At 35.5% G+C, this 24,545-nt stretch overlaps 1 protein-coding gene across 19 annotated transcripts in view; it reads left to right on the top strand.

Annotated features, from left to right (window-relative positions):
* The window catches only part of PCM1 (pericentriolar material 1), an 89,627-nt gene that overhangs the window by 7,627 nt on the left and 57,455 nt on the right, over window positions 1-24,545 (top strand). For 10 of the 19 annotated variants that reach the window (XM_040243123.1, XM_040243131.1, XM_040243126.1 and 7 more), the window contains 13 exons: window positions 2,699-2,816; window positions 5,060-5,305; window positions 6,213-6,482; window positions 7,415-7,585; window positions 7,771-7,887; window positions 9,370-9,558; window positions 14,681-14,858; window positions 15,028-15,117; window positions 17,764-17,864; window positions 19,819-20,035; window positions 22,271-22,472; window positions 23,593-23,766; window positions 24,298-24,455. In XM_040243123.1, the coding sequence (XP_040099057.1) occupies window positions 2,721-2,816; window positions 5,060-5,305; window positions 6,213-6,482; window positions 7,415-7,585; window positions 7,771-7,887; window positions 9,370-9,558; window positions 14,681-14,858; window positions 15,028-15,117; window positions 17,764-17,864; window positions 19,819-20,035; window positions 22,271-22,472; window positions 23,593-23,766; window positions 24,298-24,455 (2,209 nt within the window). In that variant the 5' untranslated portion in view covers window positions 2,699-2,720. The remainder of the gene's footprint in view (window positions 1-2,698; window positions 2,817-5,059; window positions 5,306-6,212; window positions 6,483-7,414; window positions 7,586-7,770; window positions 7,888-9,369; window positions 9,559-14,680; window positions 14,859-15,027; window positions 15,118-17,763; window positions 17,865-19,818; window positions 20,036-22,270; window positions 22,473-23,592; window positions 23,767-24,297; window positions 24,456-24,545) is intronic. The other 9 variants (XM_040243138.1, XM_040243134.1, XM_040243141.1 and 6 more) reach the window with 4 other exon arrangements.

The raw sequence follows: 24,545 nt of genomic DNA, 5'->3' as shown, positions 1-24,545 counted from the left end.
AATGTGTTTCTTTTCAAATTACTTTGAATGTATCATCATATACCCTGTTTTCAAGCTAGAAACCCAGGGGTCACCTGTTACCTCCTTTCTCCCTGCCTCATCTTCCACTTCATTACAGTTGCTAAGCCATATTGATTCTGCCATCAAAAGCTTCCTTGCATTGGTTCTCTTCTCTTAGACACATAGTGTTTTGATTATTGAAAGGCTTTCTATACAAATAATAGTTTATAATAATAATCATAACATAATCAAAAACTATATAAATTATATTAATGTGTTTACAGAATAAAATTTAGAGGGTAGATATCAGTAGTTTTAAAGGTGACTTTGAAGAGGTTAAAGAGGTTGACATAAGAAAGAAATGACATGCCTTTGTTTTCTACCTGTTATAGGGTGAGATAGCTACTCTCATAGAGAAAGCAGCTGAATACAGTGAGAATTGATCCACAGGCAGTAACTTCATTAGCTTCATGCTGATAATTTTATTTCTGTAGGAGTATGCCTTCTCAACCATTTGGTATCATTATTACTGAGTTATAAATACTCAATATCATCTTAGGTCAATCACAACTAGACAAAGTTGTTTATAAACTTCGTAAACTTTATTTAGTAAATGGTCTTTAAAAATGATTTTTAAGAAATAGTTGATATATTTTCCCCAGACTAATTTTAATATGTTTTAAATTGTTTTAGAAACTTGTGTTCAAAGTCATTAGCTCATCACTAGATCCTTAGGAAAAGCTCATTTTAGGAAGAATTCATCATAATAAAAAATTGAGTATAAAGCATCTCTTTGAATATATTTTTAATTTATCTTAAAGTTACTTTATTATTACTCTCCTGATAGAAAATGTAACATACTGTATTTTACCAAAAAATTGGTAAGAGTTTTTACTTAAATATTTTAGTAATTTCTCTTCTAATCTCCACTTTAAGATAAATTGTTTTTTGTAATGTTAGGTATTGTTTTCACCTCTGTTGCTTATGTATTTTTTTGAGCTCCTATTCTTTAATATTACAAATTACATCAGTGCATCTTAGAAAAAGGTAGATGTAAAATGTTTCATTTTAATGAGTCAGTTCACTGGATATACCTCTTTATGAGTATCAGTTATTTTGCAAAGTTCTTAAATATATTTCTAATGTAAAAAATGTTGTAAAATATTGCTGAAAATATATAAGGTAAAGAGCAAAAATCACATTCCTACTCCATAATCAACAACTGCTTTCACACAAGCATTTTTTAATATAGTAAAGATATTAATTATACACTTCATATTTCTTTCAGATTTTTTTCCCAGCTTGTCATTTACTATTTATTCTCAGTATACGTAGGATTCACTTGTGCGCGAGTAAAATTGGTTGAACATATTCCTTTTTATTTCCACATTCCAAATTAGTAAAACTCTCTATTTTTAAAGCTCGTTCTTTTTTCTTTTATTTTATTTGACTCTTTAATCTTATTCATGTATTTTTAATCTACTGGATAGTATCTTGGTTTATGGTGTAAGGCCAACTTTTTCATCTGAGGGGAATTAAGCTCTAATGCTCTAAGGCATCTGTTGTTTACTATGAATTAATTCTTCTGTGTGTCTGGAATGGTACTGGGTATGTACCATCCTTGGGAGAATTGAGAAAATAGTCACTGAAATCATTTTTCTGTGTTTTGTGTTTAAGATGATGAATCCTAGTTTAGGAAGTCTGTTAAAGCTTTAAATAAACTTTTTTCAACATTGTTAGCAAATTGTCCCCTCAATTGAATAATCTTTTACCACTCAATTATTGCAAAGGTTAAATGATAAAAATGTTTAGCATTAGCACTTGGCATATAGTGAACAAAATTGATGTTAGCTATAGTTAATTTTTGTCATTAAATTTTTTCAATTGGGTATATTTGAGGATTTTCTTTATGAGTGGTGCTTATTGAACCATATAGATACTTAATGTGGTTTAATATCTTGGGATTAATTTTCTACTCTCTTGACCACTACAGCAGCTCTTGCTTTTATTTTTCAGGTAATTTTTTTCTAACTTGTTTGTTCTTCCAGATGGTTTTTAGAATTGTTCTGTCAAATTCCAAGAATCCCAGTGGGTATTTAATTAAGTCTATAAATTCAGAAAAAATGTTTAGTTTTCTCAGTAAGAAGATAGTATGTTTTTACACTTATTCACATTTTCTCTTGCGTTGTTTTATAGAGTTTAATAGTGCTTCTTGTATGTGTTTAACTGAATCACTTTGCTGTACAGCAGAAATAAGCACAACATTGTAAATCAACTATACTTCAATTTAAAAAACAATGTGTCTTTACATAGGGCAAAATTATGTTATTTCTAGATAATTTTACTTTTTGTCACTATTATAAGTGATGTCATTTCCATCCAGTAACTTTTTCCTACCTCTTTACCTTTTTGGATTGTGTCAAATAAGTTGAGTAACCTTAAAGGATGCAAGCCTACAGAAAGAGTGGATATTCCAAGGTTTTTTCCTTCCCCTCCCCATCACTTCAGCTACTTAATGCATGCTAAACATACTATGCCTGTGGCAGCTAAATCATTTTGTGTGTGGTTGACGGGGCCTCTTTTATTTCATAAAATCAACTTTTCTGATACTTGTTTCTATTACTAAGCTTCATGGAATGATTTAAATATTACAGTTTGTTTTTATATGTTAAAAAGTTAGTCTTCACTTGTTTTGCAGAAGATTAATTGTAAAAGCCAGTATGGCCACAGGAGGAGGTCCTTTTGAAGAAGGTGTGAATGAGCAGGATTTACCAAACTGGAGCAATGAGAGTGTTGATGACCGACTTAACAATATGGTAAGATATCTTGTTATTGATGGTGTGTTGTTGGCTACTGATGTTAAAATACAACTTTCCCCTGACTTAGCCAAGTCATCCTCACTGAAACTGTGTAGACACAGTTTTTCTTGCTGGCCGATATATTAAATGACCCTAGGCTATTTGGTATATTAGTTGAAGACATTTTTGTTTGCAGGTAACATATCAACTTGAGTTAGCTTAAACTGAAAAGGAAGGAGATTTATTATAAGAGTATAAAGATGTTTTATGGAAAATAAGTTAAAGGAATATAGCTGGGTTTTAGGAAGGGACTAGAAAAAGCAATCAGAAAGTTGTCAAGAATTACTTTTTCACTTCACTAACTCTTTGCTTCTGACTGCCTCTACTAAACCCAACTTCATTTTCATAGACCAGTTTTCTCTATCGTCTTGTCCACGTGATATACTGTGGCTGCCCCTTCATTCTACAGTTTTCGGTTATGGCTGCTGTTATAGACTGACTAGTTATCTGTTAGTTTCAATTTGAAATTTTAAAGTATGATTATCCTAACGTGTATCAGGTATGTATCTCTTTTCCAGTCACCTGTGGCCAAGATTGGGTGGGGTAAGTAGAATAGGAGGTTGGCAGGAACATCCACATGTGAATTGTGCTGGAGGGACAGTGTATAGAGAAGGAAATTTTATTACAAAAGAGAAAAATATCCCAAAAGGTGTTAGTAAAGTAAAACTAAAACATTCTTCTAATATGGATAAGGTGGGAATTTACAGAACTTTTGAATGTGTTATGTGAGTATAGCTAAGTAAATAAACATATTTTCTGGTAAAACATTCAGTTCAGTTTAGTCTCTCAGTCTTGTCAGACTTTTTGCGACCCCATGAATTGCAGCATGCCAGGCCTCCCTGTCCAACAGCAACTCCCGAAGTTTACTCAGACTCATGTCCAATGAGTCAGTGATGCCATCCAGCCATCTCATCCTCTTGTCGTCCCCTTCTCTTCCTGCCCTCCATCTTTCCCAGCATCAGGATCTTTTCAAATGAGTCAGTTCTTCCCATCGGGTGGCCAAAGTATTAGAGTTTCAGCTTTAGCATCATTACTTCCAAAGAACACCCAGGGCTGATCTCCTTTAGGATGGACTGGTTGGATCTCCTTGCAGTCCAAGGGACTCTCAAGAGTCTTCTCCAACACCACAGTTCAAAAGCATCAATTCTTTGGTGCTCAGCTTTCTTTATAGTCCAACTCTCACATCCATACATGACCACTGGAAAAACCATAGCCTTGACTAGACGGACCTTTGTTGGCAAAGTAATGTCTCTGCTTTTTAATATGCTGTCTAGGTTGGTCATAACTTTTCTTCCAAGGAGCAAGTATCTTTCAATTTCAGGGTTGGCAGTCACTATCTGCAATGGTTTTGGAGCCCCCCAAAATAAAGTTTGTCACCATTTGCGCTGTTTCCCCAACTATTTGTCATGAAGGATGGGACCAGATGCCATGATCTTAGTTCTCTGAATGTTGAGCTTTAAACCAACTTTTTCACTCTCCTCTTGCACTTTCATCAAGAGGCTCTTTAGTTCTTCTTCACTTTCTGCCATATTTTTTTTTATCATTTCACATCAGGCCTTATCATGTAGTACATTGTTGTTCCCTATAGAAAATAATAATAGTTAACATCTGTTGCTTACTACATGCTAGGCACTCTGCTGGATGTTTTATATATGTTATTTTAAATTGTGTTTTAAAGGTGACACTATTTTAGAGATTAGGAAACAGATTTATGAAGGTTAAATAAATTGCCTAGGGTCACACAGTGGAGCATTTCTTCATATAACAGTAATTGCTTTAGAACACAGGTTGATTCCTGATCTGTCTACCTATACATGTTGACTTTAAAGGAGACCAGTGAAGATATCTATAATTTTATTTCACTAATCAGTTTATAAGTAATAAGGAACCATTTTTTAAAATGCTTCTGAAAATATTTAGACTGATGCTAGGGTTAGAGGTTGGGTATTTATTAATGATTTGTGATAGGGAAGTAGTTATTTTCTAATAATTACAATAATTTCAGCACAGTTTAAAATTTAGGCTACGTGTAATAGAGGGAAAATGGGCTAATGCAGGTAAGTAATTGTCTCGAAGACTGTATATTTATGTGAAAAATGTTTTGTCATTTCTAACTTTAAGACCCCAAATTTTAAAGCATACCAAAATATTTTCCTGATTTGATAGAGGCCATATTAACATTTGCCTTTACTTTTTTAAAGGATTGGGGCAGCCAGCCGAAGAAGGCAAATAGGTCATCAGAAAAGAATAAGAGAAAATTTGGTGTAGAAAGTGATAAAAGGGTAACTAATGATATTTCTCCGGAGTCATCGCCGGGAGTTGGAAGACGAAGAACAAAGACTTCACTGACATTTCCACATAGTAGATACATGACTCAGATGTCTGTTCCCGAGCAGGCAGAACTAGAAAAACTCAAACAGCGCATAAACTTCAGTGATTTAGATCAGGTTTGTAAATTACTTTACAAATCAAGTTATGACTATGGAAAGTACTTGCCATAGATAAATCATTTGTCTTAATGAAATTGAACTGTTTATTTCTTTTTCTTAGTTTCTGTGCATATGGAAAGAATGTTAATCAGTGCTGATGGTACTGTGTTCTTTGGAAGGCAACAAAGTCCTTATTTCTAAACTTGCTGAGGACAGGTTTTTCAGAACTTTATTATTAGTGTTTGGCTGACTTAAATGATTTCATTTTGAAACTAAAATTTGCATGCTACTAAGTGGGTAAGATAGCTATTAAGCAAAAGAGAAGATCCAGTTTAGAATATTTATCATTGGCTAAGTGTGGAATGTGCTGTTATTTCAAGTTTAGAGTAAAACTGTTATTTGTATTTATAATCACCGAAGTCAAGTTTAGAACTAAGAGCAAGTAGAAATGAAAATGAACTCTTCACATTTTATTGTCTGATCTGTATTTGATAAAGTTTCTCTAAATATGCATAAAGATAGATTCTAGTCTGGTATGATGACGGTGATGATCATATATCATTTAGTCACTTTTGTATCAATTATTGAACAGTTCTTATATGCCGGGCACTAAGTTGAATAATTTATCAGACAGTGCTTCATGTTGACACATCTTTATGTTAATGTTTGTGTTAATTAACGTTGATTCATTGGGTCCAAAGCCTATGTTATATTCTGTGATCAAGTATGACTAGCAATCTGAGTTATAAATATGGTTCATAATAGTTTTGTGGGTCTGAAGCTGCTCTGAATCTTATGACAGATCTTTTATATATACCTCCTGAATCAATATCTGATGATGAAGCTGACTAAGAACATTGGATTTTTTTTTTTTAAATTTTGAAAGATTAATGTTTGTGGGATTTGGTTTTTCTTTCATATATAGAGAAGCATTGGAAGTGATTCTCAAGGTAGAGCAACAGCTGCTAACAACAAACGTCAGCTTAGTGAGAACCGAAAGCCCTTCAACTTTTTGCCTATGCAGATTAATACTAACAAGAGCAAAGATGCCACTATAAGTCCTCAAAAGAGAGAAATAATTGGATCAGCACAGTGTAAAGAGTTGTTTGCTTCTGCTTTAAGTAATGACCTTTTGCAAAACTGTCAAGTCTCTGAAGAAGATGGAAGAGGAGAGCCTGCAATGGAGAGCAGCCAGGTGATATATTTCTTTTACTTTTTGCTTTCATAAACCTCAGAGTAGAAGCATGAAGATTTTAAAAAATAGTTACACACATAGGAATTTCAGTTAGGTAGATAAAGTACTTCCCAGGTTTCCCAGGTGGTACTCGTGGTAAAGAATCCACCGGCCAGTGCAGGAGTCATAAAAGACAAGGGTTTGATCCCTGGCTCGGAAAGATTGCCTAGAAGAGGGCATGGCAGCCCACTCCATGTTCTTGCCTGTAGAATACCCTGGACAAGAGGAGCCTGCGGGCTGCAGTCCACAGGGTCGAAAAGAGTTGGACACGACTGAAGTGATTTACCTTGCATGCAAAGTACTTCCTTAACTTTTTGCTCATTAATCCTGTCAGGTTTATTCAAAACTGTGTAAATTTATTTTTACAAAAATGATTGTAGAAGTGGCATAGTCAGGTAAATTAAGACTTTCTGTTCACCTGTGAAATGCTGTATTGTTAATTTTTAGTAAAGAGAAGTCGGAGTAATGTGATGAATAGATTGTTGTAGAAAATTCTTTAAATGGTTGTATAATTCATTTAAAAAGATAATTCAGTTTTTTAAGTATTTTAATTTTTAAAATTTATAAAGAAATATATAAACACTAGAAGAATTTATATAAATAATAGTTTAATATGCTGTTTTATAAAGTTAAGTTTTCAAGTAATGTAAATTAAAACTAATTTTGAAATTAATGGAAATTGGAGTTGTTAGTATTGCCTATTAAGTTTTGATTAAATTGTAAATTTGGTTCAGATCTTTTGCATGTATGAATTCATGCGATAAACCTAGAAGTATCTTTGGTTATTTGAAATTAAAATCTATAAAGTTGTTGCTGTTCAATAAATTATGCTCATTTTCACATCCTGTTTATTTTCATGTCCTCCCCCAACCCCCCTAATATTTCCCCTGCAGATTGTAAGCAGGCTTGTTCAGATTCGTGAGTATATTACTAAAGCTAGTTCCATGAGGGAAGACCTTGTAGAGAAAAATGAAAGATCTGCTAATGTTGAGCGCCTCACTCATCTAATAGATCACCTTAAAGAACAAGAAAAGTCATACATGAAATTTCTCCAGAAAATTCTTGTAAGTTTTGAACCTTTTACATAATGTACTGAGTGATTTTTGTAGTACATTAGTGTGTACCTATGGTGATGACATTCTGATTGTCACCCCAGAGGAGTTAATATATTTAAAAATCGTGCCATCCCTTGTAACATTTTATTGCCCTTTTTAATAGTTGTATGATTTATACCACTAAAATATTTCAGGCTAGAGAAAATGAGGAGGAGGATGTTCGGACTATAGATTCAGCTGTGGGATCTGGTTCTGTAGCTGAGAGCACATCGCTAAACATAGATGTGCGGTCTGAGGCTTCAGATGCCACGGTAAGCGGCTTTTTAGTAATTAAAGTGCTGGAAATGAAGATTAAAAACTTTCCCCTTATTTTTCACAATAATACTTTTGTAGGCATTCCTTAATGAAAAATTTATCTCAGGGAAGAAACCCTCAGATTGTTAATGCTGTATATATTCTTTTTGAACATGGAAATTTAAAAGTTTTATTTATTGATATGAAAAGTAGTTTTAATGGTTGATTAATAATTTCTGGTCTTCAGCTTGCAAAAACCTGGGTTTCCTCATTTGTATCATTAAGCACAGCTTTGCTCATTTTAAGAGGCATTGGGAGAGTTAAAATTCTTTGTAGATGTACTGGTTATGAGGACAGTGTCATTGCTTGGCATATTGTCTTTTGGAAAAGCCTCCCAAGTTTCTCTGCCATTGAGGACCCATTTGAAGGCTGTTTGGATTTTCATTTGTCAGGCTAGCCTAGAACGGAAGCCAAATCAGATGGCTGATAAACTGAGCTGAAAATGGGACAGGTTAGCATTTACTTTGGGATTTATTTTTTAGTGAGAAAAGTATATAAATTTTAACTCTGCAAAATGAGATGTATCAAAATACTGTCTTTTGGGAAAATCAGAAATTTTCAGAACTTTGAGGCAAGATTTGTAAAATACACTTAGTTAAAGTTAGTATGAAACTAGTATACTTGTAAACATTTTAATTTTAGCAACTGCTCCTATAACCATGCATTAGTAAACTTGAAACCCTGTTGTCAGTAATGCCTTTCTTGTGGAAGGACAGACCATGTGTATTGTTGGTTTCTGAGTTGTGTTTCCAATTTCTAGTCAGCATTAATCTGAGGGTTTGTTTCCTTTCAGCAGTGCCCTGCGTAGTTTCTTATCTGCCTCCTTTCTCATCCTGCCCTTCCTGATTCGAAGAGGAAACTTGAATTTTTTTTTCCTCCATTATTTTCACCAGGAGGTGCTCAGAGAGCTTGATCCAAACGGTTGTTGAAAAATGCAGTCTACTGTGGGGAAATTGTTTTTTTGTTTACAGTAGTGTGGAGAATGATTTCTTTCTCACATTTCATTCCAGCAGAAATAGAAGGGTGGGGGCATGTGTGTAAAGGAATTGTGTTTGAGAGGGGTGGGAAATGGTATAATTGATTATAATAATTTATCTGTATATCTATTGTATATAGTGTTCACCACGATGAGATTTTCTTTCATAGCATAAAATCAGGACATTTTGGAAACCAGTAACATACAGTAAATGTTAAAATATGCTTCAGTGATTGTTGTGTAGCTTGGAAATTGCCTAAGATATGATACTTATTTAGAATAAGCCAATAGTCTATAGTCTATGGGAATTTAAAAGTCTAAAATTTTATTGTCACTTGGGGAGAGGGTGGATTAATTTTCTAAATCATGGATTGGTAAATTTTTATATTTATTTACAAGGATGGCTTGTATGTTAAACAGGAGTTTGTATTAAGAAATTAATATGCTACACTATTTAATAAAGGAGGCATCTTTTAGTCTGAGAATTCGGCCGTGCATTGAGGACAAGCTAGGGAATTCAGCTTCACAAGAACAGGTTTCAGACACTGACGTTACTACAAGTCCAAAGGGGAAAGGTGGCAGACCTCCTCAGCATGACAGGGAGCTGAGGCCTAATAGGAAATGTAGCCGGAAACGTGGATTTCCCTCAAAGGTATACTTTACAATATTAACTTGGGAACCCTCTAAATGAGCACCTCTTTTGTTCATATTTCCTCTTCCTTATTTGCTTTTCTGTTATTGCTGTAACTTTTAAATTTGTATGTTATTAACATGGTTAGTTGTACAGTAATTTGCATTAGTAAAAATCCTTTAGTGTTTTTCTTCTTTTCTGCTTTCTTATTCTTTTCTCCATGGACTATGTGTGGCAGCTGTTTTTAATTTGCATTAACAAAAGACTTGAAACTTAATCCATTTCCCTTTTTTTTTTTTCTATTGAGAGCTCAAAATAAAACACATTCTTAAACCCTGATCATTAGTTGCCTTTTGTTTCTGATATTTGTGTCGGTGGATTAAAATGGTCCTTTTAAATCTTGTCTTATTTCCTTAGTCACTTATTAAGGAGAGAAAAAATGGAGCAAGCTGTTAGCTTTCCTTTTTTTAAGAATGAAATATTTATATATGTTTTTGGTTTATATTTTTTCTTCCCATTGGAAATCCCTTCCCTTCCTTTTATTTTAGAAAAATATTTTATTAGTCAGTTGACTTGTTTCCTAATGTTTTTGCTTTTTTTCCTCCAGTGTTTGCTTTAAATGTTCTTTCTTTAGAAATTTTCCTTGACTTGCATCAAGACATTCAGGAAGGGTTTAAAGACAACTATTTTTGTAGCTCCACTTAAAACAGTTTGAATAAAAAATAGCATTTGTAAAAGTGCTCCTATCCATTTGACAAGAGTACAGTACTATGTTAATAATTGATTATAAATAAGACCAATTTCATATGTTTTATTACTAGCTTATTACCTAGGATTAGTCTTTATCTTTGGAGAAAGCAGTGGCAACCCACTCCAGTACTCTTGCCTGGAAAATCCCATGGACGGAGGAGCCTGGTGGGCTGCAGTCCATGGGGTCGCTGAGAGTTGGACACGACTCAGTGACTTCACTTTCCCTTTTTACTTTCATGCATTGGAGAAGGAAATGGCAACCCACTCCAGTATTCTTGCCTGGAGAATCCTAGGGACCGGGGAGCCTGGTGGGCTGCCGTCTATGGGGTTGCACAGAGTTGGACATGACTGAAGCGACTTAGCAGCAGCAGCAGCAGTCTTTATCTTGAAGAAGGAAGTGGCAGCCCACTCCAGTATTCTTGCCTGGAGAATCCTGTGGACAGAGGAGCCTGGTGGACTGCTGTCCATGGGGTCACACACAGTTGGACACGACTGAAGCGATTTAGCATGCATGCATGCATTGGAGAAGGAAATGGCAACCCATTCCAGTATTCTTGCCTGGAGAATCCCAGGGACGGAGGAGCCTGGTTGGCTGCCTTCTATGGGGTTGCACAGAGTCGGACACGACTAAAGTGACTTAGCAGCAGCAAAAGTGACCAAAAAAAATTAAAATGACTGAACTTAACCTCTAGTTATTTTGGTGTCCCACCCCAGCTCCCACAAGGTTTTGAAGATATGGTTTCAAACCAGCTGAGCTTCCCTGGTAGCTCAGAGGTAAAGAATGTGCCTGCCAGTGCAGGGGACAGAGGTTTGATCCCTGTATCGGGAAGATCCTCTGGAGAAGTAAATGGTAACCCACTCCAGTATTCTTGCCTGGAGAATCCCATAGACAGAGGAGCCTGGTGGGCTACAGTCCAAGGAGTCGCAAAAGAGTTGGTTGCAACTTAGCCGCCAAACAGCAACAATGTAGTGATCTTACTATAAAATGTTAAGCAAAAGGTGTCCCAATTCAACAGAAGAGTAAAGTAGCTGATTATTTTTAAAACTACTAGCACTGGAGAAGAAAAGATGAGTGGGGGAAAATAGATATCCTTTAGAACATCATGTTCCTTTCTTCTGAAGTCTTTGAATAGCAACAGGCAGAACTTGAGTTGACAATTACGATAGCATAGTATCTGCTAGCTTTTTTCCTTAAGGCATTATGTTTGCTTTTAAAAGCTATTGTTCTGTTTTTAGGTTTCTTTGAATAATGACCTTATAAATGGATATGATTTTCTCTTGAACTTCTGTTTTGGAGTTTATTTTAATTTGCTTCTTTTGAATCTTTTGATTCTTAGGGCCTTCCTAGGATAGTTCTGTCAGTACTCTATTCATAAAATGATTTCAGTGTCTTAAAAAAAAGCCCCTAATTCCCACTGACTGTCTTTATCCTTTCTCTGCTATGCAGAACCTCTTGTCCTCCCCACCTACCTTCATTCCCTCCTTAACATGTTTGAAAATGTAGTATTCTGTTACAAGATTAGGGAAAAAAGTTGGCGTCTTAACCAAGGTTCCAAGCTTAAAGCAACCTTGTGAGTTGCAGCTTAATAGGAAATAATTGATATTCTTGAGTTGCCTATAAGGGCAGAGTCTATTTCTTGAAATATTTTATAGACATGATATCATTGCATAATTTTTTAAAAAAGCTTTCCCAGAATGCTTTCATTGTTTTCTCACACATCCTCCCCCCATACTTAAGTCTTACTTCTTAGAGAATTTATAAGCTTTTCAAAATGCCATCTACCCATTTTTTGCTATTAATATTATTTTTTTTTATCATTTCTGATTATTTCATGTGGGCTAGATTTGTCTCCCAAGCCAGATTATGCTTCTTCAGAGATAGTTCTAAGTGAATAAGACATAATCTAAGGATGTAATTTGGGTAAGAAACCGTGATATTAAATTGTTTAGTAAATTCTTTAATTTTGAGAGATGAGAAAATTATGAGTTAGTTGGAGATGCTGCATTCTTGACAGAGAAGGCAATGTCACCCCACTCCAGTACTCTTGCCTGGAAAATCCCATGGATGGAGGAGCCTGGCAGGCTGCAGTCCATGGGGTCGTTAAGAGTCGGACACGACTGAGGGACTTCACTTTCACTTTTCACTTTCATGCATTGGAGAAGGAAATGGCAACCCACTCCAGTGTTCTTGCCTGGAGAATCCCAGGGACGGGGGAGCCTGGTGGGCTGCCGTCTTCGGGGTTGCACAGAGTCAGACACGACTGAAGCGACTTAGCAGCAGCAGCAATGCATTCTTGATGGTTTTTTCCCTAGGCGAATTTTTGTCTTAATATGTGTAATGTTTCTTTTCTTAGTTATTTACCGTTGATGCTTTGTTGGAGTATTTGATTGATGTCAATCTGGAGATGTTTCTCTTTGAGTCTTTCCAATTGAAATCTGTACCTAATTGGATCTGGTTTATATTTTACCAGTGACTTTGATGAAATTGCTTCCCTTGTGGCTCAGCTGGTAAAGAATCTGCATGCAATGCGGGAGACCTGGGTTTGATCCCTGGGTTGGGAAGATCCCCTGGAGAAGGCAAAGGCTACCCACTGCAGTATTCTGGCCCGGAGAATTCCATGGACTGTATAGACTATGGGGTTGCAAAGAGTCGGACATGACTGAGCAACTTTCACTTTTCGATGAAGTTAATTTGGATCAAATCTGAGATGACTCGCTATCTCAGATTCATAGTTTTCTCTCACCTTTCAAGTTATTTTATGAGATGTAAACAATCTTAAATTGATCCAGAACTAAGATGACTTTTTATAGGAATGAGTGTAATGTTAACAGAGTAACTCAACTCCACTTGTGTTGGATGGGAGAGAACTGAGTAAATTGTTGTTGATTTGAAAATGGGTTCAGTTTATTGGGAATTCTCCAGGAAATAGTAGCTTAACCAAGATGTGTTATTTCTCTTCCATGTTCATGATAGATAGAGCACTGACCTGGCTTCTCTGATACTTTCATCAGAAATTCTGACTGCAGTCTTCTACGTATTATTTGATCTTCATTTCTTTGAGTTCTTAATTCTGAGCCATGTACTTACTTTTATTGCTTGCCAAGTTACACGGTTACTCATTCTTACATTACTGATGAGTTCTGCTTGGGGAGGTAAAGAGAAGAAGTTTTTGCAAAGTATTGGTAAGGAATGTCACCCAGAAGGAAACTTCTCTAGAGCCATTTGTCTTCTCCTTAATTTTTCCTGGAATTACATGTACATAGGGAATACAGATCAGTGCATTTTTATTTTCAAAAGAAACCATTGAACTTCTTTATTTTCCTTGCTAACTTCAGGCAGGGCCAAGGGAGGTCATTCATTTAAAGTCTATAAATAACCCCAACAAAAATTTGATAGCAATGCAAATTTAAAATTGACTATTTCTAAGCTGATAGAAATACTTTATGTAAATATTAGGTAAAATCATTAAACTTTTAAGATATAAAAATTTTAAAAGGCAAATCAATGATGAAAAATACCATTATGGTATAATTTCATGCATAATTTGACTTAAAATTTTATTGTTTCCAAGTTGCACTTAAATTTGTCTCTTTGATTACTTGACCATAATGTTTCTGATTGAGTTACATTTGAATACGTTGAAGATTAATATTTAAAATTTTATAGTTCTTTATAGTTGACACCTATTCAATCTGTTCCTCTTTTAGGCAAAATGCTGTCCTTAGGGGGAATTTCAAAGTAATTTGTGTTCTTAGACTTATCTAAAGGAGCATCTTTTAAAAGAAGAAAACATTTTTCTTTATTGTTTGCTTATATAAAGTGATACAAGTAAATTAAAGCCTTTCACATCAGATAATCAAATAAAAATGCATTTTAAAAATCAAATAAAAATTAAAAAGATTTTCATCTGTTGGTTTTGTTGGGTTTAAACATCCCTTCTAGGAATGAGGCAGAACATTTTTTTGGTCTGGGCTTTGTTAGGGCCTCCTTTGGGGCATTAACCTGCTATAATATGCTTCTCCTTTTCTATAAGACCTGTATCTCTCATTCCTGTGTGTGTGTACTTGCACATGTGCGTGTGTCTGTGTTTCTGTGTGTAGCTCCTTTTGCCTTCTTGACCCTTTTATCTTTGTTTTTGTAAGCCTCTTCCTTTATTTTCCTTTTGTTAATTCTTCATGCTAAGTCTGTGCTTATGGTCTTTTACCTTGAAATTACTTAATTACCTAATTCTTAACATGACAGGCTGTCTCTGTGTCGTCATTTTCTTTTTCTTCCCCTTCAAGTCTGTATCTAGGGTTGTATATTTAATACAAATTTATTATTTATGTTTGTATTTTACCATTGATAGTTGACACATGAGCATAGATAAGTGTTGTTGGTCTTATTTTTCAGGCCAGAGATCCTCAGCAGGAGCCTATGGAAGAGATAGAAAATTTGAAGAAACAACATGATTTATTAAAAAGGATGTTACAGCAGCAGGAGCAGCTGAGAGCTCTGCAGGGACGACAAGCTGCTCTCCTTGCCCTGCAGCATAAAGCTGAGCAAGCTATAGCTGTGATGGATGATTCTGGTATGCTCTACTGTCTTAGGATGTTGTTCTTATAAGTAATGCCCAGTAAGCAGTGATACAATTGCAAGGTGGATGCTGGTGGTTATTTAATCAGATTTAGGATTGTTGCCTAGTTTAAAAACCTACATGTAAGGCTTACTCTGTCCTGTGCTTTTCTCTGGTTGTGCAGAAAAGGTTGCGGAGACAACTCCTGGTCATCATTCTGTACCAGGCAGACAGCTGGCTCGTTCACCTTTGCATCAGAGAGTACCCATAAGAGGTAAAGGGACAAGCTGTTGTTCTGTTTTTGTACCTCAGATTGATAGGGCTCTTGTTGCTTTCATTTTTGCCTGTGTACTTATTCAGCTAGGATTGCTATACTTTGCTTGCCTGCCAAGGAAGGGTTAAAACTTTTAAGTGAGGCAGCTTCACTATTGTATCAGTAAGGTACCCAGTTGTATGCACTAGTTCCTTTGAACTAAATTTGTATCCTATCCAGTCTCCCTGAGACTCAGAAAAGTTCTTTCATTTCTTCCTTCTTCCCTCAGAGCCGTGTATCACTTAGATGGAAATAGTATTGAGTTCTTTGATATTGAATCTAACCTTACAATTATTCTCATTACCTTCAAACCTAAGTGTTTAATTTCTCAGTAAGTCCAAAACAAATTATTACTTTTTAGAACTCAGTAAAACTAGGGTCTAATTTGTACTAGTGTGTCATCCCAATCTAATAATAATTTATCTCCTGTGGGCTCTCCATTTTTCTGTTCTTACTGTGGTTACCCTGTTGTTATTCAGTTTATCATACTGTCTACACTGAGCCCATTGGCTCAACCTTCTGATCACTGTTATTTGTAATTTAATTTTCCATTTTCATAGGAAATTTTTATGACTTGTAAGTTAACTTACTCTTTTGTAGTAATTATATATAGTATAGCATATATCATATATATATATAGTTGTATGTATATGGAATAGTATATAATTATAATTATGCAAATCTTCATCCCTATTTTTTCCTTGTAGTAAGCAGGTAATTTTTTTTTTATTGTGGTATTATGAATCTGGGACCAAGAGGAGAATGGAGAGGAATTTAAATTTGAATTTATTTTAGTTCAAAAAGAATTTTAGGTTAATGATTGAAGACAATTTTCCTCTTGCACTTACTAGATTTTGTAGGAGAATACTGATGAAAAAACAAACTTACAGTATTTAATCTTCTGGTCTATAAGAGAGGCAACATGATTTTCATGGGAAGGTGTTTCCCTTTCATTAGTTAACTAGCTTGTGTGTTATCCTAGAGTCTAATTTATTTTTTTCAGATAGTTTGGACTAGATACGTGGGATATTATCCTGCCCTGAAATTCTAATTTCTCATTGAAAAAGCTAATATTTTCTTTCAAAACAGAAATAGTTTATAGTGTCTCTTAGAGCTGGAAAGATAAGCATGGTTGAGTGAGTAGTAGAGCAGTAACTGTTATCAAAATTGTCATCAGAATGACAGCCTTGGGAATACAGCCTGATGAAGATAAAAACTGTGGTCTTTTAGTATAGCTTGTATCGCAAGCAAGTGCTTTAATAAATTACCTGTTCTGTTGTAGAACTGGCCTGAAGTAAAGTTTCATGGAACATAGCCATGTTCATCTGTTTATGTATTATATATAGTTGCTTTTGCCCTGCAAAGGCAGAATTGGGTAGTTGAGACAAGTAATGTATTTCCACAAAGCCTAACATATTTACTATCTGAATCTTTAAGGAAAGTTTGCTGACCCCTGTATAGAGCATTGATTTTGTTGGGTGAGGTGGGGATTGAGGCTGGTGAGAATCAGCTGGGCTTTTTCAGACTCACCACTTTCTCTGCCACTTTTCCAGCCCAGTTTGGTAGATCTGCTTGCACCTCGACTCTGTTGAGTCCCTATTATTTCTCCCCTTTTTTAAAAAATTTATTTTTAATTCAAGGATAAATGCTTTACAGCATTGGTTTGATTTCTGCCATACATCAACATGAATTAGCTATAGGTGTACATATGTCCCCTCCCTCGAGAACCTCCCTCCCACCTCCCACCCTTTTCCTACCTCTCTAGCTTGTTACAGAGCCCCATTTGGAGTTCCCTGAGGCAGACAACAAATTTCCGTTGGCTGTCTGTCTGACATATGGTGGTGTATGTGCTTCCATGGTGCTCGCTGCGTTCATCTCACCCTCTCCTTCCTTCCCCTCCCCTCCCGCCCTTGTGCATAGGTCTGTTCTCTGTGTCTGCATCTCTATTGTTGCCCTGCAAATAGGTTCATCAGTACCATCTTTCTAGATTCCATGTATATGTGTTAATATGTGATATTTGTTTTTCTCTTTCTGACTTACTTCACTCTGTATAATAGGCTCTAGGTTCATCCACCTCATTGGAACTGTGTTGAGTCCTTTGCTTAATTGAGATGTAGCAGTTTCCCTCTTGAGTGCTGGGACAGAAAAAGTTGAACCATAATACTAGAGTTTTATGAGTTTTCCTTTATTTCAGGCTAGATGGAAACATAAAATGATTGGTTTTCAGATAAATCTAAGAGTTAACTAGTTTCAACTTACATTAAGTGACATTTTTAAATTCCCACCCCTACCCTTCAGTTTAGGCTTCCCTGGTTGCTTAGATGGTGAGGAATCTGCCTGCAATGCAGGAGATGTGGATTTGATCCCTGGGTCAGGAAGATTCCCTTGGAGAAGGAAGTGTCAGCCCACTCTAGTATTCTTGCTTGAGAAATCCCATGAACAGAGGAGCCTGGCATGGTACAGTCCATGGAGTCACAGAGTCAGACATATGACTGAGTGACTAAGCTTGCCCCCTTCAATTTATTTTTAGCTTCTCAGAAGTAAAAGTGTTGTTTTCATTTATTTGCTTTAATGAATGGTTGTTAACTTTCTTTCTAATTGTAACAGAAACTACAGGTAGCCTATCTGGAGTCAGTATCACCTCTGAACTAAACGAAGAATTGAATGATCTAATTCAGCATTTTCATAATCAGCTTCGTGATTCTCAGGTATCTGTGATTCTGTATGCTGTGATTCTCATGGCAGCATGTCATTATTTTGGTGTACTGGATTTAAAATCACATTAATGAAAGCAGTGCTTCTCAGACTTTACCAAGCATAATTATGTCACACAGCATGATTGTTAGAAATTGTAGATTTCTCGTCAGTGGGAACCTCCACTTCCAAAATTGTTTTGATTCACACATTTGAGATGGGCATCCTGCCGTGCAGTTCCACTGCTGGACATCTTGGGGCTATACTTTGGGAAACACTAAATTAGAGGAAATACCTCCTTTAAACATAGTGATGAGTGAAACTTCCCCTTCGTATGCTTCCAGATGATACATTTTTATTTCACCTTAAAGATTGTATAGTCACAACTGTTAGGTTATTGTGAGTCTGTGTTTTTGCAGTGTTTTACTAACAAGAAAGTCCTAAAGTTTAGTTTCAGAGTTAATAAGTTTGATGACCTTTGTAAATAATGATATAAATGAAAAATTTCAATCTGTGGACTTTGAATAATAAAGAGTGAATTAATCTCTCTCCACTGGAAATGAGTATGGTTGACAGTACATTATCTCCTGTCTGCTGACCGAGTTAAATGACCCAACTACTTTGGAGAGTTTCAACTACTTTGGAGAGTTATTTAGCAGGATCTAGTACATTTTCTTTCAGAGAAGGCAATGGCACCCCACTCCAGTACTCTTGCCTGGAAAATCCCATGGATGGAGGAACCTGGTAGGCTGCAGTCCGTGGGGTCGCTAAGAGTCGGACACGACTGAGCGACTTCACTTTCAGTTTTCACTTTCATGCATTGGAGAAGGACATGGCAACCCACTCCAATGTTCTTTCCTAGAGAATCCCAGGGACTGGGGGAGCCTGGTGGGCTGCCGTCTGTGGGGTCACACGGAGTTGGACACGACTGAAGCGACTTAGCAGCAGCAGCAGCAGTACATTTTCTTTAGTGACCCTGCAGTGGCCCACCTTGGAAAAACTCAGATATTCAAAAGGAGATACATACAAGAATGTTCATGGCAGCATTGTATTAATAGCAAAGCAGAAACAATCTAAATGTCCATGAACAGGAAAATGGGTTAATAAATTATGATATATACACAGAACAAAATCCCATAACCAGTTATAGTAAACGAACCAAAGCTAATGAATGAAAATGAAAGTTTAAGAAGGATACCACGTAGCTTATCTTTTAAAATGTGTAATGAGTGTATATTTTTTATGGATACATACATAGGTATTACAAAATAAAAACATGTATGAGAATGGTAGATGTCAAATTCCAGATTGTGGTTATCTCTTGAGAGAGTAATTGGTTGAGATTTTATACATATAAAGCTTTAGCTTTAATATTATATCCATAATATTTCTCTAAAAGAATTGATGCTAATGTGGCAAAATAGTGAGTTAGCCAAAAAGTTTGTTGGGGTTTTCCCCATAACATCTTAATATTAAATATTGAAATTGGACTAAAGTCAATGGTGGTTATTCATATATGATTCCCTAATCCTTTGTGGATTTATGTTTCATAAATGTTTCATTAATTTTTTTTAATAGGAAAGAAGTGTTAGGAAAAACCGATAGGTTAAGAAGTTTATGATGGTGATTCTAAAAAGATGGCAAGAGAGAGGATGAGATTTTTGAAGGTTTATTCTGTATAAAATGTGGCATTTCTAGCACTTAATTTAGATCCAGGTAATAACATCCAATAAATCCCCACTGTGTAGTTAATTTGTGTCTATAAAACAGTATATATAACAGTATATATAGTGGCACATCAGAAAACTGTATGTAATTGAGGAAAAGGAAAGACATATGCTTACCCAGCAGCACAACCTACAGATGTTTATCTCTTTTTATAAAGAATATTTATGCATCTTTAAAATGAGAATGCAACCTTGAATTGCCTTTATTTTTCTTCTTCTCTCTTTTTTTTTTTTTAATAAGCCTCCAGCTGTTCCAGACAATAGAAGACAAGCAGAAAGTCTGTCATTAACTAGGGAGATTTCTCAGAGCAGAAATCCATCAATTTCAGAGCATTTACCTGATGAGAAAGTCCAACTTTTTAGCAAGATGAGAGTGTTACAAGAAAAGAAACAAAAAATGGACAAACTTCTTGGAGAACTTCATACACTTCGAGATCAGCATTTGAACAATTCATCGTGTAAGTAAATCTGGCTCAGCAGTCTTAAGTATAGGATACATATGTATATATGTCAACGTGTAGTAATTACTTTGTAAATATTTTCTGAATGAATGAATGCATAGTTACTCAAGAAAATTAAGATTTTTCTGGTGAAATAGCCCTTGTATGTGAAACATTTTTGAGTAATAAAGCAGTGTAATGTAGAGCCAAATAGATAGTAGATATGTTCTCTAAAATTCAGAAAAAAAGATGAATTTGGGCTTGAAAATTGGTAGCATTTTAGAAAGGGAAAAGGATCAAAGCACTTAGATACTTGGACACAGTAATGCTGCACTTTTTAGCATATCCAAAATTTTTCCTTAAAAACTGAACCAGATTAGTACATTTATTTTAAAATTATAAAACAGATTTAGGAAGTATTTATATGAAAAAAACCAAGGTATGAAAAAATAACTTTGTGCAGAAAGTTCCAAACACCTCATTTTTTGAAATATAGCAATAGTCATCTCAGGCAGGAGTAGAAAAGGCATACAGTCAGCCTAGTTATACTAGTTAAATAATTATACAACCATTTGTTAGTATCCATGGGGATTGGTACCAGTACTCCCACCCATACCCTCTACAGATAACAAAATGTGAGGGTGCTTAAGTCCTTTATCTAAAATGGCATAGAATTTACATATAATCTAAGCACCTCGTCCAGTCCATTTGAAATCATCTCTGGGTTACTTAAAATACATAATACAATGTCAGTGCTGTGTGAACAGTTTACCAGCATGCTGCAGATTCACGTTTTTTTTTTTTTTCCTGAATATTTTCTGTCTGCTTTTTGTTAAATCTGCAGATCTCTTGGATATGGAGGGCTGATTGTACTAGTTATTTATATTGATTTACAACTAGTTAGTTATATAAGAAAACCAATGGTCATCTCAGTTATACTATAGAAACTGTCTTTTCCGACCTCATGTTTTACTTGTCTTTGTCTAGTTGAGATCTAGTTACTTGTCCTCATTTAACCTCATCCTTCTCCAAGTCCGGTCACTGCCTCTTCCTCAAACAGTTGATAGTAGGAGCTATAGCGTTGGAAATTGGAATTGGCAGGATCAACCCCACTGGTCATTATTCTCTAACATTTCAGCTGCTGTCTTATTAAAGAAAAGACGAGGGATAGAAAACATCTCTGGATCCCTGTTCCTTATTCTCCAACCTAATTCTCTGCCACCCTCAAAGAAGTGTACTATTTCTGCCCTGAAACACACTCCTTTCTTCCCCCCGACTTCAGCTACTCCTCCCCCTCCTCCAGAGTATAATCTAATCCCAGTGCTTATTCTTCCTAAACTGATGACCATAACCAAGAAAAACGTCTTTAAGTTTTTCGGAAGTTGTACTCAGAGCCTTGTGGTCAGTTTTATACATATAAAGAAAGGAACACTCTGTCTACTGAGACTAAAAAATCATATTTTTCCCTGGGAAAAAGCGTGAAAGCAGCAGCAAAAGGTAGAACAGTCAAGGAATAGAAAGAAAAGACTATTGGAAACCAGCTGTAGTAGGTGGTAATGTGAGCAACAAATGATGGTTGTCATTGTGAGAAAGATAAATGATTATAACTTAGAGTGGTAGGAGAGAAGCACGAAGGTTCTTGTGCTTGAAAGCATAAGATATCTTTGTCTGATCTGTGTGGACAGAAGAGTAATTAAAATGTAGTTCAAGAACTGCAGAGGATTAGACATCAACCAATTAGAAAATTTTATTGCATTTCATGGTATAATGTACTGCAGTCACTTTAACAATTTTGCTTTATCTTTTGGAACAAGAAGAGTTCCATCTTGGAGACCAGATAGAATCCCTCTGGAGTGGAACATTCTCAGGCACCTGATCAGCTAGGGCTGCCCCATAAATTTGTAGCTCGTAGGCTGTACATCATACACAGTGGCTGTGTTTAATTTAACCCAGAACCAAATTGATCAGAGAAGCACTCTCGTTACTTCTTCAAGGTAGAATAGCATAGTTCTTGTTGATTTCCATCTTGTCTTCCTGCTGTTCTTTCCTTTCTGTTGTAACTCTGGTTGGTTGAGGGACTTGTTAATAAACAAGTAGCCTGGATGTTATATGCTTAAGTTTCACATTTTAAAGCTGCAGAATTTAAGATTGTTAATGACTTTTAGTTTTCATTTTTCTCTATCCAAGCAAACTGTTAATGTGTTGTTTGATGCTGTATTTACGTATGTTACCTGGCTTTTTTTTTTTTGGTAGTTGTGCCTTCTTCAGCCTCTCCACAAAGGAGTGTGGATCAGAGAAGTACAACCACAGCTCCCTCTGCTGCTGTAGTCTTAACACCAGTGGTCAATGGAGAATCCAATAACCTCACGCCATCTGTTCCTTATCCTGCTGCTTCTCTAGTTTCTCAGAATCAGAATGAAAATGAAGGCCACCTAAATCCAACTGAAAAACTCCAGTAAATCATTTATACACACATTGTTTACATAGATTATAATTGAATCATAGGGTCAAATTTGGGGTTTTTTGTTGTTGAAAATTCTGGAAAAACTGAATTTAATATGATAAACATTCTTAAGTGATATAGTGGAAGAGTAAGTGTGTGTATTATACATGCGTTTTTGAGTTATCCTAGAAATGTAATTTCTGTGAGCTAATGTATTCCTGGGGTATTCTCAGGTGGCACAGTGGTAGAGAATCTACCTGCCAGTGCAGGAGATGCAAGAGATGCGGGTTTGATCCCTGGGTTGGGAAGACCTCCTGAAAGAGGGCATGGCAACCTGCTCCAGTATTCTTGCCTAGAAAATTGCATGGACAGAGGAGCCTGGTGGGCTATAGTCCACAGTGTCACTAAGAGTCAGACAAGACTGAATGAGCACAGCAGTACATAATATATTCCTATCTTACAAGTAAAGGAACTGCAGTTAAAAGATCTGTGTATTTTAGCCCAGACTGTAGAGTCAGAGAGCCTTGAAGTTGTATTTCACAAGGCTGTGTGACTATGGACCAATAGCACTCTCACTAAGCCTCTTTTCTCTTCATTTGGCATAATATATTTGATGATAAAAGTGTTTTAAGTATTAAAAACTATTGGCATTATTCCTGGAATTCAGTAAAAACTCAACAACCTAATTATTATTTTTGCTAAAATGTGACATACTTTATAGAGCTCTATATATTGTAGACAAATTGAGAATTCGGTAAATGCTCAGTAATCCCTATATATCGGATTTGCCTGAGAGGTACTATTTAAATGAAATATTTAGTACTTCACATTCTTGATACTTATTAAGAAACCTAGGAATATCTTTGACATTAAGATTTAAGATGTCAACATTTGTACCTGTTTAAAGTGAGCACTTTAAGGAGAATTTCTTATATTTTTGTCTGTAACGTTCAGATATAAGGTGATGAGATTTTGAATAACCTGTACTTGAAATTAAATTCATTGCAGTCTCATACCCTGGGTATTTGACTGAGTTTAACATTTGTATGTGCTGGCTGCTACTGTATGGAAATAGTGTATGCTTTATTTTACTAAAATGGGTGTTAATTTGTATATATTTGTTGTTTATCAGGAAGTTAAATGAAGTTCGAAAGAGGTTGAATGAACTAAGAGAATTAGTTCATTATTATGAGCAAACATCAGATATGATGACAGATGCTGTGAATGAAAACACAAAAGAAGAAGAAACTGAAGAGTCGGAATATGATTCCGAGCATGAAAACTCTGAACCTGTTACTAACATTCGGTGAGAACTTTTTTGCAAGTTTGTTTTTCTAACATACTCATTCTAATAGTACTTTTAATATGGAACAGAAAACCCTCAGTAGGGTGCTTACTGTCTGCACTTTACTTAAACTTTTCTCCTGTAAGTCTGCTGTTTGGTCAGTGTAATCTTAACTTGTCCTGTAAAGAAAAGCAAGTAGGGATGTATTGAGTACAGAAGTTTAGTAAATTTGCTGTTTGTTACATCAAATGTAAGTTAATTATAAGAAGTATATAACTTCTCATTTTCCTGCATCTTTATTTTTTGGTATAATTTTAATTTTCTTTGTTGTAATTTTGATTTTTTTAGATATTTTTCTTCTTAAATTTTTGAATAGCTGAAGCCAGTGAAATGCAGGAGCCATTTATTTAAAAGATGAAATTAAATGGGGAAATAGCCAATGATGTTCATAGTTTGGAATTATTTTTATTAGTAGTTCTAAAACTTTGATTTTTTAATATTACATATGTTTTTTTACCTTAAGTAACTTGAGGCTGTTTTCCTTCCTTTCAGAAATCCACAAGTAGCTGCCACCTGGAATGAAGTAAATAGTAATTCTAATGCACAGTGTGTTTCTAACAATAGAGATGGGCGAGCAGTTAATTCTAACTGTGAAATTAACAATAGGTCTGCTGCCAACATAAGGGCTCTAAACATGCCTCCTTCTTCAGGTATGATTGACTATTCACAGATACTTGTACCATATTCTTGGGAAGTGGATTTTCTTTCTTTAGAGCTCTTAATTAAGTTCATTAAGTTGC

This window comes from Oryx dammah, unplaced genomic scaffold (assembly GCF_014754425.2).
Source record: "Oryx dammah isolate SB20612 unplaced genomic scaffold, SCBI_Odam_1.1 HiC_scaffold_7, whole genome shotgun sequence".
In the NCBI taxonomy this organism is placed as follows: Eukaryota; Metazoa; Chordata; class Mammalia; order Artiodactyla; family Bovidae; genus Oryx; species Oryx dammah.
This window is presented reverse-complemented; position numbering and strand designations above follow the sequence as displayed.